The sequence below is a fragment of the Cyanistes caeruleus genome, chromosome 7 (assembly GCF_971803275.1).
Source record: "Cyanistes caeruleus chromosome 7, bCyaCae1.hap1.1, whole genome shotgun sequence".
Lineage (NCBI taxonomy): Eukaryota > Metazoa > Chordata > Aves > Passeriformes > Paridae > Cyanistes > Cyanistes caeruleus.
Window position 1 is genome coordinate 25977745 of NC_141707.1, and position 14434 is coordinate 25992178.

General features: G+C 52.6%; 1 protein-coding gene across 50 annotated transcripts in view; it reads left to right on the top strand.

The window, feature by feature from the left end:
• CFAP65 (cilia and flagella associated protein 65) overlaps positions 1-6013 on the top strand; it is a 31920-nt gene extending 25907 nt beyond the window's left edge. For 19 of the 50 annotated variants that reach the window (XM_023931158.2, XM_086896975.1, XM_086896981.1 and 16 more), the window contains 7 exons: positions 229-366; positions 878-943; positions 2579-2793; positions 3161-3292; positions 3814-4080; positions 4741-4878; positions 5484-6013. In XM_023931158.2, coding sequence (XP_023786926.2) covers positions 229-366; positions 878-943; positions 2579-2793; positions 3161-3292; positions 3814-4080; positions 4741-4878; positions 5484-5520 — 993 coding nt within the window. In that variant the 3' untranslated portion in view covers positions 5521-6013. Of the gene's footprint in view, positions 1-228; positions 367-877; positions 944-2578; positions 2913-3160; positions 3293-3516; positions 3635-3813; positions 4081-4740; positions 4879-5483 lie in introns of all 50 variants that reach the window. The other 31 variants (XR_015289026.1, XR_015289029.1, XR_002865985.2 and 28 more) reach the window with 9 other exon arrangements.
• Positions 6014-14434: the final 8421 nt, after the last annotated feature.

A 14434-nucleotide genomic window follows, 5' to 3' on the forward strand; every position in this document is an offset into this window, starting at 1 on the left:
CCCCCTCTACACTTTCCAGGTTTTCTTTGACAAGAGAGTATATCTTCTCTGTATGAGTCTTAAAATACCACTGTTTTTCCCTCTTCCTGCCACTGGAATACATGGACAGCAAGTGGGTTTCTTTCTGGGACCTCCTGAAGGGGAGAAACAGGCATGGACTTGAGCCAGAGGCTGTTATTTGCAACTCTTTTCTATCCCTGCTTCCTTCATTTATGATTTGTTTCATAGGTGTACATCCAGGAGTCCCTGGTTCAGTATGAGAGGGACCTGCACGAGTGGGAAAAGGAGAAGGAACGGCAGGCTGTGGAATTCACCATCACAGAGAAGGACCTTGGGACTAAGAAGAAGCTAATGTCACCTTCAGTGGTAAGGGCTCTCAAAACCTTGCACCAACTTAACTTGGCTCAAGAAACAGCAGCCAGTATTGACAAGAAACATTCTTTAGGAAAACCTAGGCAAATTGTTAAGAGGACATGAGGCTCTGATCTGCTAAAGACCTCAAAGCTTATCTGTGGCTTGTGGAAAATGAGATACTGTTTGCTAGCCAAAAATCTTCTTACAAACTCTGAAATTGCTAGTGACCATCTGAAATTTGGAAGTACATGAGAAGCCTTTGGAAAAACAAAGCCAGTGTCTCTGGAAACCAATGGTTGGATTTTTAACCATAAATAAACACTGGAGAGAAATGTGTAGCTAGCAGTAAGAATGTGGTCTGAGTGAAGAATGGAGGGTGAGATCATTGACTCTCAGCTGGCACAAAGTAAAAAAAAAAAATCCTAAGGTCTTATTCTGCTCCATGTCTTTCCCACATGGTATTCTTTCTCCTTTCCTTTTTTTTTTTTTTTTTTTTTTTTATATATTTTATTTTATTTTTCAGAGGTTATCAGATTCTGCTGAAGCAGAAAATCTTCCTGAATCCTCAGCTGTGGTCAGGAAATACAAGGTAGGTCAGGCCTGTCTCACTCACGGTAGAATCAAACTGACTGCTTTAGAAGAGCGGCAGATGCTGGATATCAGAGTGTGGGAGTCTGGACAGAGAGCACAGCAGGATTTGTAGCTTCAAGGCTTTGGGAGACAGACTGTTTGGAGGAGCCAGAAGAATCAGACTGACTGGCTGTGTTCTCTGGCCAGTAACTTTCCAGCTGAGGTGAATGGGAACTGAAATTGGCACCAAACATGCACCCATGACTGGAGAAAGGGAGAAAGGTTTCAAATAAGCAGAAAATATGCACATAGACAGGGCAATTGGTACCTGTACTGGTTTCATTTTGGGGCCACAGTGGAATGTGTGCCGCAGCAGAAAGCAGCAGGACCCTGGCAGAATGTGGTGCAGACTTTGCCCTCACCTCAAGAGAGCTGTGCTCTGTTCCTCAGGAGAAGGTCCAGGCAGGAACTGCCTTGTTTTAAATACACAAAAAGTTTTAAAGCTCAATTTGCCTGGCTCATCAGTTTCCATTCAAATGCACAACTGTATGCACTGCTGTAAGACAGCTTTTCCAGCAGTGGTGGGAAGGTGTGAAACAAGATCCCAGTGAGTGCTCTGCAGAACTACCTGGGCCCAAAGAGCCAGCAGTGCCTATAGCCATCAGCAGGATGTGCGGTAGGAATGACAGGCTCAGAGTTAACCCAAGATGTTGAAAAATTTGGCGGAGCTGAGGGGAGGCTGGGCCTGAGAGGATTGAGGCAACAAGGAGATGCAGCTTGTTATCTCAGGAGTGCCACCACAGTGAGGCTGTAGCTCCTGAGACCCCGTGGAGTGCCTTTGCATGCCCTGTACTGTTCCATGTGAAAGAATCAGCTCAGGGCAACTCTAGCTTGGACTGTTTGCCCTGTGCTGTTTGGTGTGATTGGTGAGGCAGGTCAAGGCATTCACTGAATGAGCATAAGGATGGCTGCAGAAAGGTAAAAACAGTTTCATTTAGTCGCCTTGGGTTTTAACCTTTAGTGATAATTTGGAGCCTGCTGTGTCTGTGTAAGGAGCAGTGAAGGCCCCTAGCCTCATTCCCAGAGGCAGGACAGCCATGTCTCAAAGATCTTTGAAGTCCTGCAATGCCTGAGGATTTCTCCAGATCTTGGTGGTGTCCTCCTGGCCCAGGCATCCTGGCTACTGCTCTTAAGAAAAATCCTCCAACCTGACTGCTGGTAATGCAATCCCAAGTTGGCCCATGTAGTGTGGCTGGAGCCAGTTCCTGGTTTCCCTTCAGGTTTGGGGGGAGGCCAGTTTCCCCATGTATTCCATACATGTATATCACTTCTCCTGCGGCACTCCGGGTGTGCTTGCAAGAGCTTCCACAGTGGTGGATTGGAGAACAACAGCCCCAAATACCTTCGGGAGGCCCTGAAGCCCTGTTGACACTTGGGGCTGGCACACTGGACAGTGAGAAGGGAACAGGCCTGATTTCCACTGTGGCTGTTCATGCCTGTTATCAGTACTGTGGTGATAAGCTCATTTAGACACCCAGGATCTGGTGGCTCTGGCTGCTGGGCTCTCAGTTCTCATGCCTGTGCTCACACCTACACCAGCCTACTTGTGGCCAAAGGACCAACTATATACCTTCCATTTCTTTCTCTCCAACAGACATTACCCCCTATTAAAAACCACCCTACATCCAGTCAGCCACCTGGACACATTAAGAGGGGGCTGCTGTTGGACAAAGACACCAGCCAGGTGCGGGTCAAACCAGAGCCTCCCACACCCTTGCTCTTACATCTTGATGTGTCAGCCAGGTCCTACGCTATTGAGGACTTTCTCAGCAACTTTGCCTTGGATTTTCCCAGATATTTCTTGTCCTGGTAAGAGATAGAGTTTTTTGGATTGGCAGCTTCATCTGAGCCAGGGCTACCCATGCTCTGGTATGTACTGAACTTGGCTCTCTGTTCTGCTCTGCTTCTCTCTGGTGCCTCTGAGTTAGGTAAGAGGTATCTTGCTTTTCCCAGCATTAGCTGACAAGACCTGTTTCTCTCTCCACCTCAACTGCCAGAGTTCACTGTTCCTCTTTTATGTCAGTGTCCCTGCTCCTGTCACAAATATGACAGCTCCCACCCCTCCCCTGCTTGCCTGCACTCCTTGCCTGATGTGCTGCTGCAGTGCCAGGAGGGTGCTGGTCTTTGAGATCTTGGTTCTATAGTGCTGCCACTGATGGAACAACTCCTTTCCCAGCCCTTTCAGCGCCCAGCCCTCAGAGAGCGAATCTGTGGATGGAAATAGGCATGGAAACAAATGGCTATCCCTGGCTACTGCTTCTAAACAGGAGCTGGAGATGGTGACTGACATACTCACAGGTGTCATCAGGTGCGTGTCCCTCCACCCTCACCTGGTTTGGAGACCCTGTCCTCCAGAGAATACGTGCAGCATGGCCAGCCCTCTGCTAATCCTAGAGAAATCTGTGCACTCTAGTTGGCAGAATGGGGGATCCACCTGCCAAAGGCTGTCTTGGGAACTATGAGCTTGGATCCTGGGGTAACAGCCAAGGCAGGGACTTCCTCCCCAGATACCAGTTGACCCCATCTTTCCAGAGTTCCTATGAACCAGGGAACTCTATTGGCTGTGATCTTGGAAACAGGCTGCATTGGGGTACACCTGTTTGGTTTGTGAGCTGTGCAACTGTGAAGAACCAGCCCTGGGGAAACAGAGGTAGTTTCACTGGCTCAAACCCCCTTACTGCTTCCCTTAAGCCCAGAAAGCAAGAAGGCACAGACTAAACACTGATATCAGTCAGTGGTTTTCTCTGATTTGTGCTGTCTTGTAATAATCCTCTGGGTCATACAGATAGCAAATTTGCTGGAACTTACCCTTTATTTTCCTCTTCCTAGAAGCCTCTTGGAGAACGGCCACTTCCAGAAGTCAGTGAGAAAAATCCAAGATGAGCCTATTCCATATTTCTCCCAGTTCAAGTCTGCAAAATCAGCAGAGCTCCAAGACAGTAGACAGGGCTCCAGGGTCTCTGCTTCAACAGATATTGACCTTGAGAAGGATGGAGAGAAGAAAAAAATTAGTCAGGAAACCTCTCCCAGTGATTTGCTGGAGACTTGCGAGACTTTTCACCATAAGCAGTTGAAGGAAAAGGAGATAATAAATAGGTGAGGAAGAGCTCACAAAGCCAAGAGCTGCACAGTCAAGAGAACCATGGCAGCACACTGCCTGGCCAGAAATCCATTTCTCCTGCAGCCCTGCAGTATTCTGGTGTGTTCTGTGTTGTTTGGGTGGAAGTCGATGCTAGCCCACCTAGCTGCTGTCTCTTAAATGCGGTTTGTGAGGAGACATGGTTTACTGTGTCTGGGGTTGAGCCATGGGCAACCAGGATGCTGGTAGTGAATGACATCTGCTTTACTCTCAGGCAGTCCAGGCCATATTAGACATTAGGGTGCAGTATGTGCTTACCTTTTCTTTTCACTGCAATATTTCACCACCTTGCATTTGCTGTGGCTGCTCCCCTGTACACTGCTACAAGCTGCAAGCATTAATCACTAATAGCAGCTACAGCACAGCTTGGAGGGAGAAACCAATAAAACTGTAGTCACCCAGCTCTGTCTGAGGTCAGGGGCTGATGCCAGCTGGTGACAGTTCTGGAACTATGGTCAGCAACCCATTGCTTAAGTCTTTGGTTCATTGGTCTCAGTGTGCAGGAAACAGTGTATGCTCCACTGCGGTGCCTGATGATTCCTGGCAGGAGTCACAGCAAGCAGCCTGCCTTATCTGCTTTCTGATAGTTGTCCTCTGCTGTACTTCTGTCCTTCTAGGCAGCCAGCTGTTGGGAACCTTGTGGAGCTGGTGCTGGAAAATACACTGCAGAATATCCTGATTGAAGCCAGCCGTGGAGAGGTGGTGCTGACAGCCCGGCCCAGGGTCATTGCTTTACCCCCCAACCGCTCCCGAAGGTAGCAGAGTATATCTGTGCTCTGGTGGGGGACAGGACCTGTCCTTAACATGTCAGGCTGAAGCACAGCCCATTTTCTAGCCCTTATGGGTTAGCTGAATCCCTGACTATCAATGCCAAGGCTGCCTGTGCAAAATGAAGAATCTACTCCCAAAGTCTCTGCTCCCTCTTGGCTTATCCTAAGCCACAGAGCAGAGGTGGTAGCGGTACAGCCCTTCTGTGGACCTGAGACCATCATGCAGCTCTAGGGCAGGGCTAGAACATGTGTGAACATGTGTGAACAGCTAGGGCTAGGGCATGTGTGAACAGCTGGTCTGAGGCACTGGAGTGTCCAGCAAGGATGGTGCTTTGGGAAAACAGGTCAAGGAGCAGGCAGCGCAGTCTCTGACAGCAGAAAGGGAGAAAAGTTTTCATAGTCCAAGGTGGTGTGGGATTTAGTTAGGTTGAAGGAATGGCCACTGGTGGGGAAAGTAGATTTGGATCTGGGTGAAAAGCATAAGGGTTTTCCTTAGCCTGGGCAGAACTGTAGAGAGATGGGATTGAGGGTTAATGGAAGAGGGTTGTTGGATGTAGATGTCATCTCCAGAGCTGCTCTTTCTTCTCCAGAATCACCAACCTGGCACCCCCGCCCTCCAGAGCATAGCTGCTGGGTACTGTGCTGCTGAAACTCTTCAAGCACATCAACTCCATTTCTTTATCCCTGTGATGTCCAGAACAACTTGGACCCTCCCACACCATGACCTTAGCTCAGCATGGTGGCTTTCTCTGAAGAGGTATGTCCTGATTATGTTCTCAGCAGCGATTTAAATCCTCCAACGGCTCCACAGCAGAGTTCATGAGATCTTTCTGTGGCTGGCCACATCACTGGAGAAGAACTCTATGCTACAGGGAGCACATGGACAACCACTATGAAAATTCTCACTACCCTCAGTCTGTACCAGCTGAGAGGAGTGGAATCTGCTTTGAAATGACATCTGGGCAATAAGGTGATGACATCAATTGCATGCAGGTACTGAATCTTCCTCCTCTCCTTGCTCCAGTGGCGGCTGCAGGCTCCCCTTACAGTGACCAGCTCGAGGGGGCAGCTGCAGCACCATCAGCACATGCACAACCCAATAAAAGCAACTTGAACTTCAGACACTGTCACTGTGTGTAACATATGTAATTCATGCATCTGAGTTTGTGAGCCCTGGACAAGGTCTTCCCTTTTGAAACTGCAAGGCTGTCACCTAGGGAAGGGGATCCTCTGAGCCTTGGCTTGTGGGGGTCTGTCAGGCTGTGAGGGGTGTCACAATGAAGGAGCAGGTTTGTCACAGCCGGGAGGTGGCAGTGTGAGATGTGAGAAATCCCAGCAGCCAGCACAGAACAGGCTGGTGCTGGGTTCCAGCTGCTGCTCCCAGGCAGGAGCTGCAGGATGGCTGTGCCAGGCAATGGGGACTGCGTTTGCAGCTTCTCCCCTGTTCTGCCGTACTGCTATGGACTCTGCAACATGGGGCTCATGCAGCCACCCAGCTCTGGTGAGGATGCAGCTTTGGTGTCCCCCTCAAAACCCTCATGCCTTGTTTCCCAGTGCCAGGACCCAGCCAAGACCAGAGCTGCATCTTCTTCCCTCGCATCCTAGAGAAGACTGTGCAAAAGGCACAGTGGAGGGCTTTTGCCCTGCTCAGCAGAGGGCAGTTGCCTGCTGTGGCAGGGGTACTGCAGCTCACCCAGCCTCACCCCAGCACTCCTCTCTGTGCAGGAGCCCTGCCTGCGTAACCAGTACTGAGCCCCAGGGCTGAGCTGTCCCTGCTGTCAGAGATACAGCAGAGGCACTGCCAGCTCCTGAACTCGGCCTGAGTGCCTTGGGCCTTCACGGCTCCTGGATACTCCTCATGAGAAATGCAAACCCTCTCCTCCCTTCCCAGTACTCTGTGTGCCAGGTCTCCTGTGTCACAGCAGTCTTTCTGTATTTCTCTGGGCTTTGGCTAGTGCTGAACAGGTAATGCAGAACCACTTCCTTCCTTCACAGCTCCAGGCAGCAGCAGGGCCTGGCTGTTTAGTCCACTTGGACTGATTCTTCTTGGTCCAGGCTCCTTGCTAGGATTTGCTCACTACAGATGCTCTGTAGTCCCACAACAAAGTTCCCAAATGGATATCAAAGGCAGGGGCAGAAACCTCACTATTGCCCTAAGGCAAGTTGAATCCAGCTACCCAAGGGCAGCAAGGAGCAGTGAAGACAGGGTCAGTCAGTTTGTCCATCCTCAGACCTGCTGTGTGATCTAATGCTCTCTGGGCTGCATCACTGCAGCTGCACCATTGCATCCACTACCTGGAGGAGTTAACATGGGAAATGCTGTGTGTTAGTCTGGTGTAACACCCAAAAACAAATGGAGAGAGCCCAAGTGCCATCAAATGTGCAGAGAATTTTTTTGTTTTGGCCATTTAATTTCTTATTCTCCCCACTCTCCTGTGCTTCCAGCCTGAACCTGGAGAAAACAGAACTCACACTCTGCTTGCCTGTTGGAGCACTATTAGAGGGAAATTCACTTGTTTGATAAGCATTACTCTAGTAGGAGAGATCTCAAAGATGATGCCTTAAACAAGTCAGGGAAACAGATTTGAGACTATTTACACCTTTTGAGAGAGAATTTTTTCTTAGCTCTTTCTGGGTGAGATGGTAGTGTGTCACCTCTGTAGGTCTTCTCTGGTGCCTGTTAACCAGAACCACTCTGAGTGCACTAAGCAAAGAGAGTAGCAGCTGTCACACACTTCTTTTATCCTCATGCTGAAGTATCTATACACCAGGGGCAGCCTCTTTCCCAGGTTGAGGAAATTTCCAATTCTTCTTCTCAGGCTGGGAACTAGACCCTGACCCTGGTTTTGGAAAACACTAATGTGTGACTGATCCACATCACTGTCCCGTTAGCAAAGAGAGCAGCACTCCCAGATGGTGCTGGGGGTGAGCTCTGCATAGTGTGGAGCCTACAGTGTGGATGTGCTCACCTGAGGGCTTCTACCTCGATTGGAGCTTTGGGGCAGTGGTGATGTGAGGAGACAGCAGAGATGTGCAAAGCTGGCAGGGAGAGACTTTCCCTTTGCAAGAGGTTTCGTTGGTACTCACTGCCAAGGGTGATGAACTTGTGGGACTATAGCAGGTCCAGACTCACAGCCCAGCTCAGCTCCCAAAACAGGGGAGAAGTCCTGTTTCTGCTAATGACATTTGGGTCTCAGGCAGGAGGAAGTTTGATCTTATTGTACTGTCTCTCAGGGCTGGATTTGGCCCCTGCCCACCAGAGCTACGTTTCTAATGCACGTCTCTCCAATAGAAATATGGTAGGTACAGGTCCTGTTTCTTCCCACTGGTGTTGAAATGGGTGATGTTCCCACGGGACTGGGGTTGGCAGCCAGGTAGATGGCCGGTACACCAATGGCTGAGCATGAGCTTGGCAAGCTAATGGGACTTGCCCTCTCCTTGTAGGAATTATCGGGAGCATTCAGTCATCAGGCAGTTAATGCAACACACAACAGGCACTTTCTTCTTGGCTTTTACTCCTGGTTCCCGGGGGGAGGGTGAGATGGCCTTGGGGCAGGGGCGCAACAGAAGCTATTCTGAATCCCATTAAAACATTTAACACCTGCTGAATTGAGCTATTGTGTGGGAGATAAAGGGAAGGGAACAAAAGCTGCTCTTGGGCTTCCCTGACGGGTGTCTGCTAAGCTTTGCTGTCCCATTGCAGCTGGGAGGACTGAATCTCCTACAAAGCCCCACTTGGCGGGTCTCTGCGTCAGTGTGGGGAAGGCAGCAGTGTTAGGGGATAAGGAAGAAACCACTCCCTGGTTGGAATCGGCCTCTTCTCCCTCTGTACAGCATATGAGGTAGGAACCTGGGGAAGTCCTGCCCTGACCAGCTTGCAGTGGCTGAAGAGCAAAAGCATGAGGGTGATCCTTCCAAAACCCTTGGCAGAGCTGAACAAATCCTTCACCCCTGGCCTCCTGTCTTCAAGATGCTGGGCTTTGTTGGCTCAGCTGTGTCACTTTGGTGTTTGGGAGTGGGGGCCATGCTCAGGCCAGGCCAGGGCACCTTGCTAGCTCCTGATGGACACAAGAAGTGCTGTGATGTGAGCTAGTCAGTCCTCATCGGACAGTGAGGGCAGCACAAGCCCTTGGCTGCTGCAAGAGGAAGCTGAGGCTGCCTTTCCAAGGCCAGCCCTACTAAGAGCTCGGTACCAGTGCTGCCCACCTGCCTGACAGGGAAGGGCACAAGCTGGTAGATGCTGCCCCAGAGATGCCAGAACAGGTGGAAAATGTTCCCCAGGGTAGCAGTGCAGGGCAGGGCACTCTGCAAGCTCAAGGGACCTGTTTATCTCCTGTTTTCTGTAGAGAAGCCCTTCAAGGACAGTATTCACTGCTATTTGGAGAATGGTGGGGCCCTGCCCTTGCAGTAGAGAGGCTGGGGTGAAAGAGCATTTCTGACACAACGCATAGGTTTGGAGATGTCTTCTGGTACTGCAGCAGCACCTGTGGTATTCGGGATTTTTTCTTCTCTGGAAAGAGAGGGGGAAGCCAATCAGCCTATGCCAGGAGCTGCAGCTCCGCTGTGCTGGTGTGTGCTGGGGCAGGGAGGGGTGGGAGTCCTGTCCCGCACATTTCCCATACTAGGAAAGGAGAAATACGCAAGTCCAAGCATCTGTACAGCATCAAAAGGATGGGGAACATCGCACTTCTTCACTGCACCACAACCCAGAGTATTGGTGGTATTGCATTTCCTTTGCTGCCAAAACTACTGAAAAAGGACCAGGATGAGCAAGGGCAGCAGGTTGGCATCACTCCAGCTCTTTCCAGTGCCAGACCTCAGGGACCCCAGCCTGCAGATGCAGCAGCAGGCACAAGGGATGGAGCCTGCCTGTCAAAGTGCTGAGTGTGAGAGGGTCAAGTCTCCAAGGAAGAATTGTGTGGCAGTGGCCACTAAGGATCTGCCACTATCCTCTTACATTTGGGAATCCATTTACTGCAACCTGCAAGTACATTCCAGCTCTGGAGGGAGCAATGGTGATGGTTTCTAAAGCACACCCAAGACCAGGATTCCTGCAGGTGTACACTGTGGGGGTTAAAGCAGTGTTACCCCCTTCCCCACCCACAAACACACCCATCTACACAAACAAACAGGCCACTGCACTTGCACAAAGGAGCTTCTCCTGCCACCGCTGCTGCGCTTCATGCTCTGTTATCCAAGGAGCTGTGGGTGCCAGAGTAACTGGGAGAGAGAGCCCAGCTCCTGTTGACTGGCTGAGATCAGCAGAGGGCTGTCAGGGCTGAGCAGCGTGGCTGGGCACTGTAGGAGTGTGTCTAAACTTCTCCTGGCTTCCGTGAGCTCTGCACCCTGCTCCCAGAGCCAGCACGGGGCTGTCTGCACCGGCTGCCCTGCTGGGCAGTGGCACAGTTGGGACACAGGAGTGCTGTGACTCTGGGATGCAGTGACCCACAGGGAAGCATGTGCACATGCTGTACACATGTACACATCCTGTTCTTGTTGCTGTGTTAGGACACCTGGCTCCTGGCCTGTGTGGCCATGCAGGGGACACTCCCAAAGAGAGCGTTCCCAAGAGTTTTGTTGAGCTTTGCTTTACTGCCTAGCTCAGAAGTTTGTGGACTGCTCTAAATGAAGTGTGAGCATTGTCCTGGTGTGCCATGGGGATTTTCAGCATGAGCAGGGGGATTGGGCTGACAACAAGGAAGACTTTTCTATCGCTGGCACTCAGACTGCTTGGGCTAAGCACTAGATTTGCTTTTCTGCCCTGAGACTTCACAACTCCCTGACCTTTCTGCAGCCCAAAACACTGCAAGAAAGCCACTGCCATCCTAGAGCTGCCCAGGTAGGGTATCCTCACACCTGCTTCCCCTGGCCCCCCGCTCTCCTCTCATCTCGGCTGCAAAGTGAGCCAGGCAGGTGGGTGGAAAAGTGACAGCTGGTGTTGTTCCAGTGCAGGTTAATGAATGTCTCCTCCTCTCCCCCCCACCTCCTCCTCCCCACTACCCCAGCACCCAGGCTCCTGGCTCCTATCAGCCCATCAGGCTCCCATTAACAAAGGCAGCCCTGGAGAGTTTGCATAGAGACCTGCTCTGCCTCTAATCTAGGTGGGCTAATCGCCTCCCTTGCCCAGCCTGCCTTCCCTGGGTCAATATTTGCTCTGAGCAAACACAGAGCTGTGACAGGTGTGCTGGGGAGAAGGCTCGCCGCCGCCAGCCCAGCCCTCTTGCCTGTCTCTGCTCAGTCACATCTCTCCGGCCCCCCGATCACCGGCCAGCCAGCGCTATTTTTATCAGGACTATAAAAGCCCCATCCAGCCAGCGTCACCCTCATTTTCTGCTCGTGAGCCAGCGGGGGAAGGCGAAGCCACTCACCTGACAGCTGCCAGCGTGTCACCGGAGCCAGGTGAGCTGCTATAGCCCAGAACACCTTGGCCAGGGTCCTGCCTGCCTGGCTGGGAGCAGGGCATGGAGAACATCCTGGGGACTTCCCTGGGACAAGTACTGGGAGTCTGGTCACACACCCGAACTCCCGGGAGGGACGGGGATGGGCTCAGGAGACACCGTCCAGCCTGTCCCCTTTCCTTAACTCTTTCACCTGTATTTTCCAATCCTTTCTGTTCCCCTCCCTTCCTCCATTTACTTCCTTCCTTCCTTCTTTTCTCTCTTCCCTGTTCTTCACCCTGCCACGCCAGTTAAAACTGCCCTGCTCTGTTTGGCTTTCCCAGGCAGCAGGTGTCAAGCATCCACTTTCTGGACTTTCCCCCCGGAGGAGCCGGTTTGGAGCGGCGTGCGCAGCAAGGACACCGTCTCCAGCCTGGAAGGACCCAGCTCGGGAGGAAGGGTGCGGAGGGGGCTGCTGGCAGCCCAAGGCAGAGCACCCTTCCAGCCCACACTATCCAAAGTCGGAGCATCTCTGCACTTGCCTGGCGTCGAGCCCCACGTGCAATACCTGACCTGAACGTTTTGTTCGTTCGGCTCGCGTTAGGCAGGTCCAGCCCATCTGCAAGCGCACGGCCGGCGCTCACAGCCGGCAGCACCGCGCTCCGTGCCCTGCAGCCCGCGGAGGGAGCGCACGGCCGCTTGCAGCTCCTGCGTGCCAGGACGAACATCCAGTGTGTGTGCGGAGCAAAGCGCGCAAGGGACGTGCACAACACGCAATCCCACCCAAACACACGCAGCAGTGAGCAGCCAGTGCACAAAGGTGAAGCGATCCACACATAGCATGCGTGAACACTATGGGACTTCCACGTGGCACTGTGGAACATGGGACCCAGGTGGCAGTGGTACACATGGCATTTGTGGCGCTCAGCTTTTCAGGCCGTGACGCACGGGACCCATGTCCACGTGCCCATGGCATGGCAGGCACATGTAACACACTAGGCACACGCATCCTGCCTGTGTGGCTGATCGCTGCTTGTAGCAGCCTGCTGGGAAGGGCAGCCTGGCCCAGGCAGTGCAGCAGAGCCGTGGCAGGCACAGAGAGCCCTGGCACGGTGTTGGCCCAGGGTGGAGTTTGGCAGGCTCTGCCAAGCACCCAGGTAGGTCTCAATGGTCTGCTGGCACCAAGGGAGCTTTAACTGCTGACAGTGAAGCAGTGGGGAGGGAGGGCAGGAGCAGGCAGCAAGGAGCAGGGCAGAGGATGAGGGGTATCACATCCTTTCTTGCACCCCTCTGCCTTGATTCACTCCCAGTACCTGCACTTCCCAGCCCCCCCAGGGACTGTCTGACTGTCTAGGGCAGGTGTTTCCTGTTGTGCACCCTAAGCCTGCAGGCCAGGTGCCAGGTCCTGCTGGTGGCAATCCCTCTGCCTGTGCTTGCAGTGGACGGGTATGGGGGGTGGTGCTGGCAAACTGGTGGGTCTCTTTCAGGACAGCCCCGCTCACTCCCTGCCTTGCTCTCCAAGCACAAGTGCTTGACCTGGACTCCTGTTCCATTCCATGTCCTGTACCATCCCTCTCCCCCAGCAGCCAGAGCAGACATTCAGAGCCTGGGGTTGCTTCTAGCACCGTGGAGGCTGCAGGGAGTCACAGAGAGCTAGGAGATGGGACAGCAGTGAACCTGCTTTCCTCCCACCTCAGGATATTGTTTGGGAATAGAAAGATCCCTCACCTCCTGACTGTCTACGCCTGGCTCTGCCTGTGATTTCTCTGTCAGCCCTGAGCTGCTTCTGCCCCATCCTCAGGCACAGGTACTTCTGTAGCACAGGATCCAGTTCTGGTCCCACCATGCTCAGGGATGCTCTGAGTATACAGGTGGATCCTGAGCCCATATGCAGCCTTTCTGCAAACACCAAAAAGACTCAGCCCATCCACCCACTGTGGATGGAGGAGAGGCTGGAGGTGGAGGAGCTCAGGAGTGTGCTAAGGGACAGGATGTTTCCTGCTGCTTTCCCTCATCCCCATGCAGCTATTCACAGGACAAAGCTCAGCAGCTTCAGTCTCAGAGCAGGAGGGTCCTGTTCCCTCCTTGGGATGCTCCTGCAAGGGGAAGAGATGAGGCACCTCCTAGGCTTCCTGTTTGGGCAGATGCTTTGGGAAGTTTCCAACAGGTGATGTAGATAGGGACCAAAATCAAAGAGCATCTCCAGTGTTGCCATGCTCCCTTCATCCCTCCAGAGCGAAGTTTGCATCCTAGCCTGGGAACAGCCCCCAGATGGTGCAGTGATTGGCCATCATCGTGATCATGGGCTCCTTGGGGCTGTGTCTCCAAGCTCTGTGTCTCCTGCTACCAATCCTGGCAAAGTTGAAAAGCTGAGAAAGCACAACACATCCCCCGATATGCACAACCCTCTGCAGCTGCCCTGCTCAGGCTGGGATCAAACAGAACACGATTAATAACTCTGAGCAAAGCCAGACCCTGCTGTCCATGTGCTCCAGTCGCTGCACGTGTGTTCCTGTGAGGGCAGAGCCTGGTGGAGATGGTATCTGGCAGAGCAAGGCTGTGGAAATGTGGCCATGCCGCCTCCACTTTTGCTTGGTTGCTCCAGCACCTCTGGGCTGTATAATGCCCTAGCGTAATTGCCCCCCTGCCACCTTCCCAGCCTGCTCTTACTGCCCCAGCTCTGCCCCGCAGAGCACTGTTTCCCAGTTTCATGGCACTGGGAAGCCATGAAACTGTTCAAAGGTGGGATGGTTCTGGGGAGCCACATTGCCGTGAGGGCTGTGTTACCTGGCAGGATTAGCACCTAAGGGTGAGATGCTCCTCTCTTAGGCAGTCAGAGGCATTAAACACCCACTCTGCACAGCTGCTACCGAGGGCTGCACCAGGCTGGCATGGGATGAGGCACAGTGGGGTATTGCTGTCTGTACTGTGTGGTGCTGTTCCCCAAGCCCCAGGCTCTGCATGGTCAGTGGCACAGCTTTGGGGACCTAGGGACCTGGGCTGGGGATTTCCGTGGCATGGTTCTGCACCAGGAGGATTTGCATGGAGAGGGCAGGGTGCAGGAGGAGTGCTGGGGAGACTCAAGTGCCCAAGTTTGGATTTGCACATAGGTGTAGTTTCACACAGGTGTGTATGTGCTTTCATGCCTGTATTTGCATAGGTGT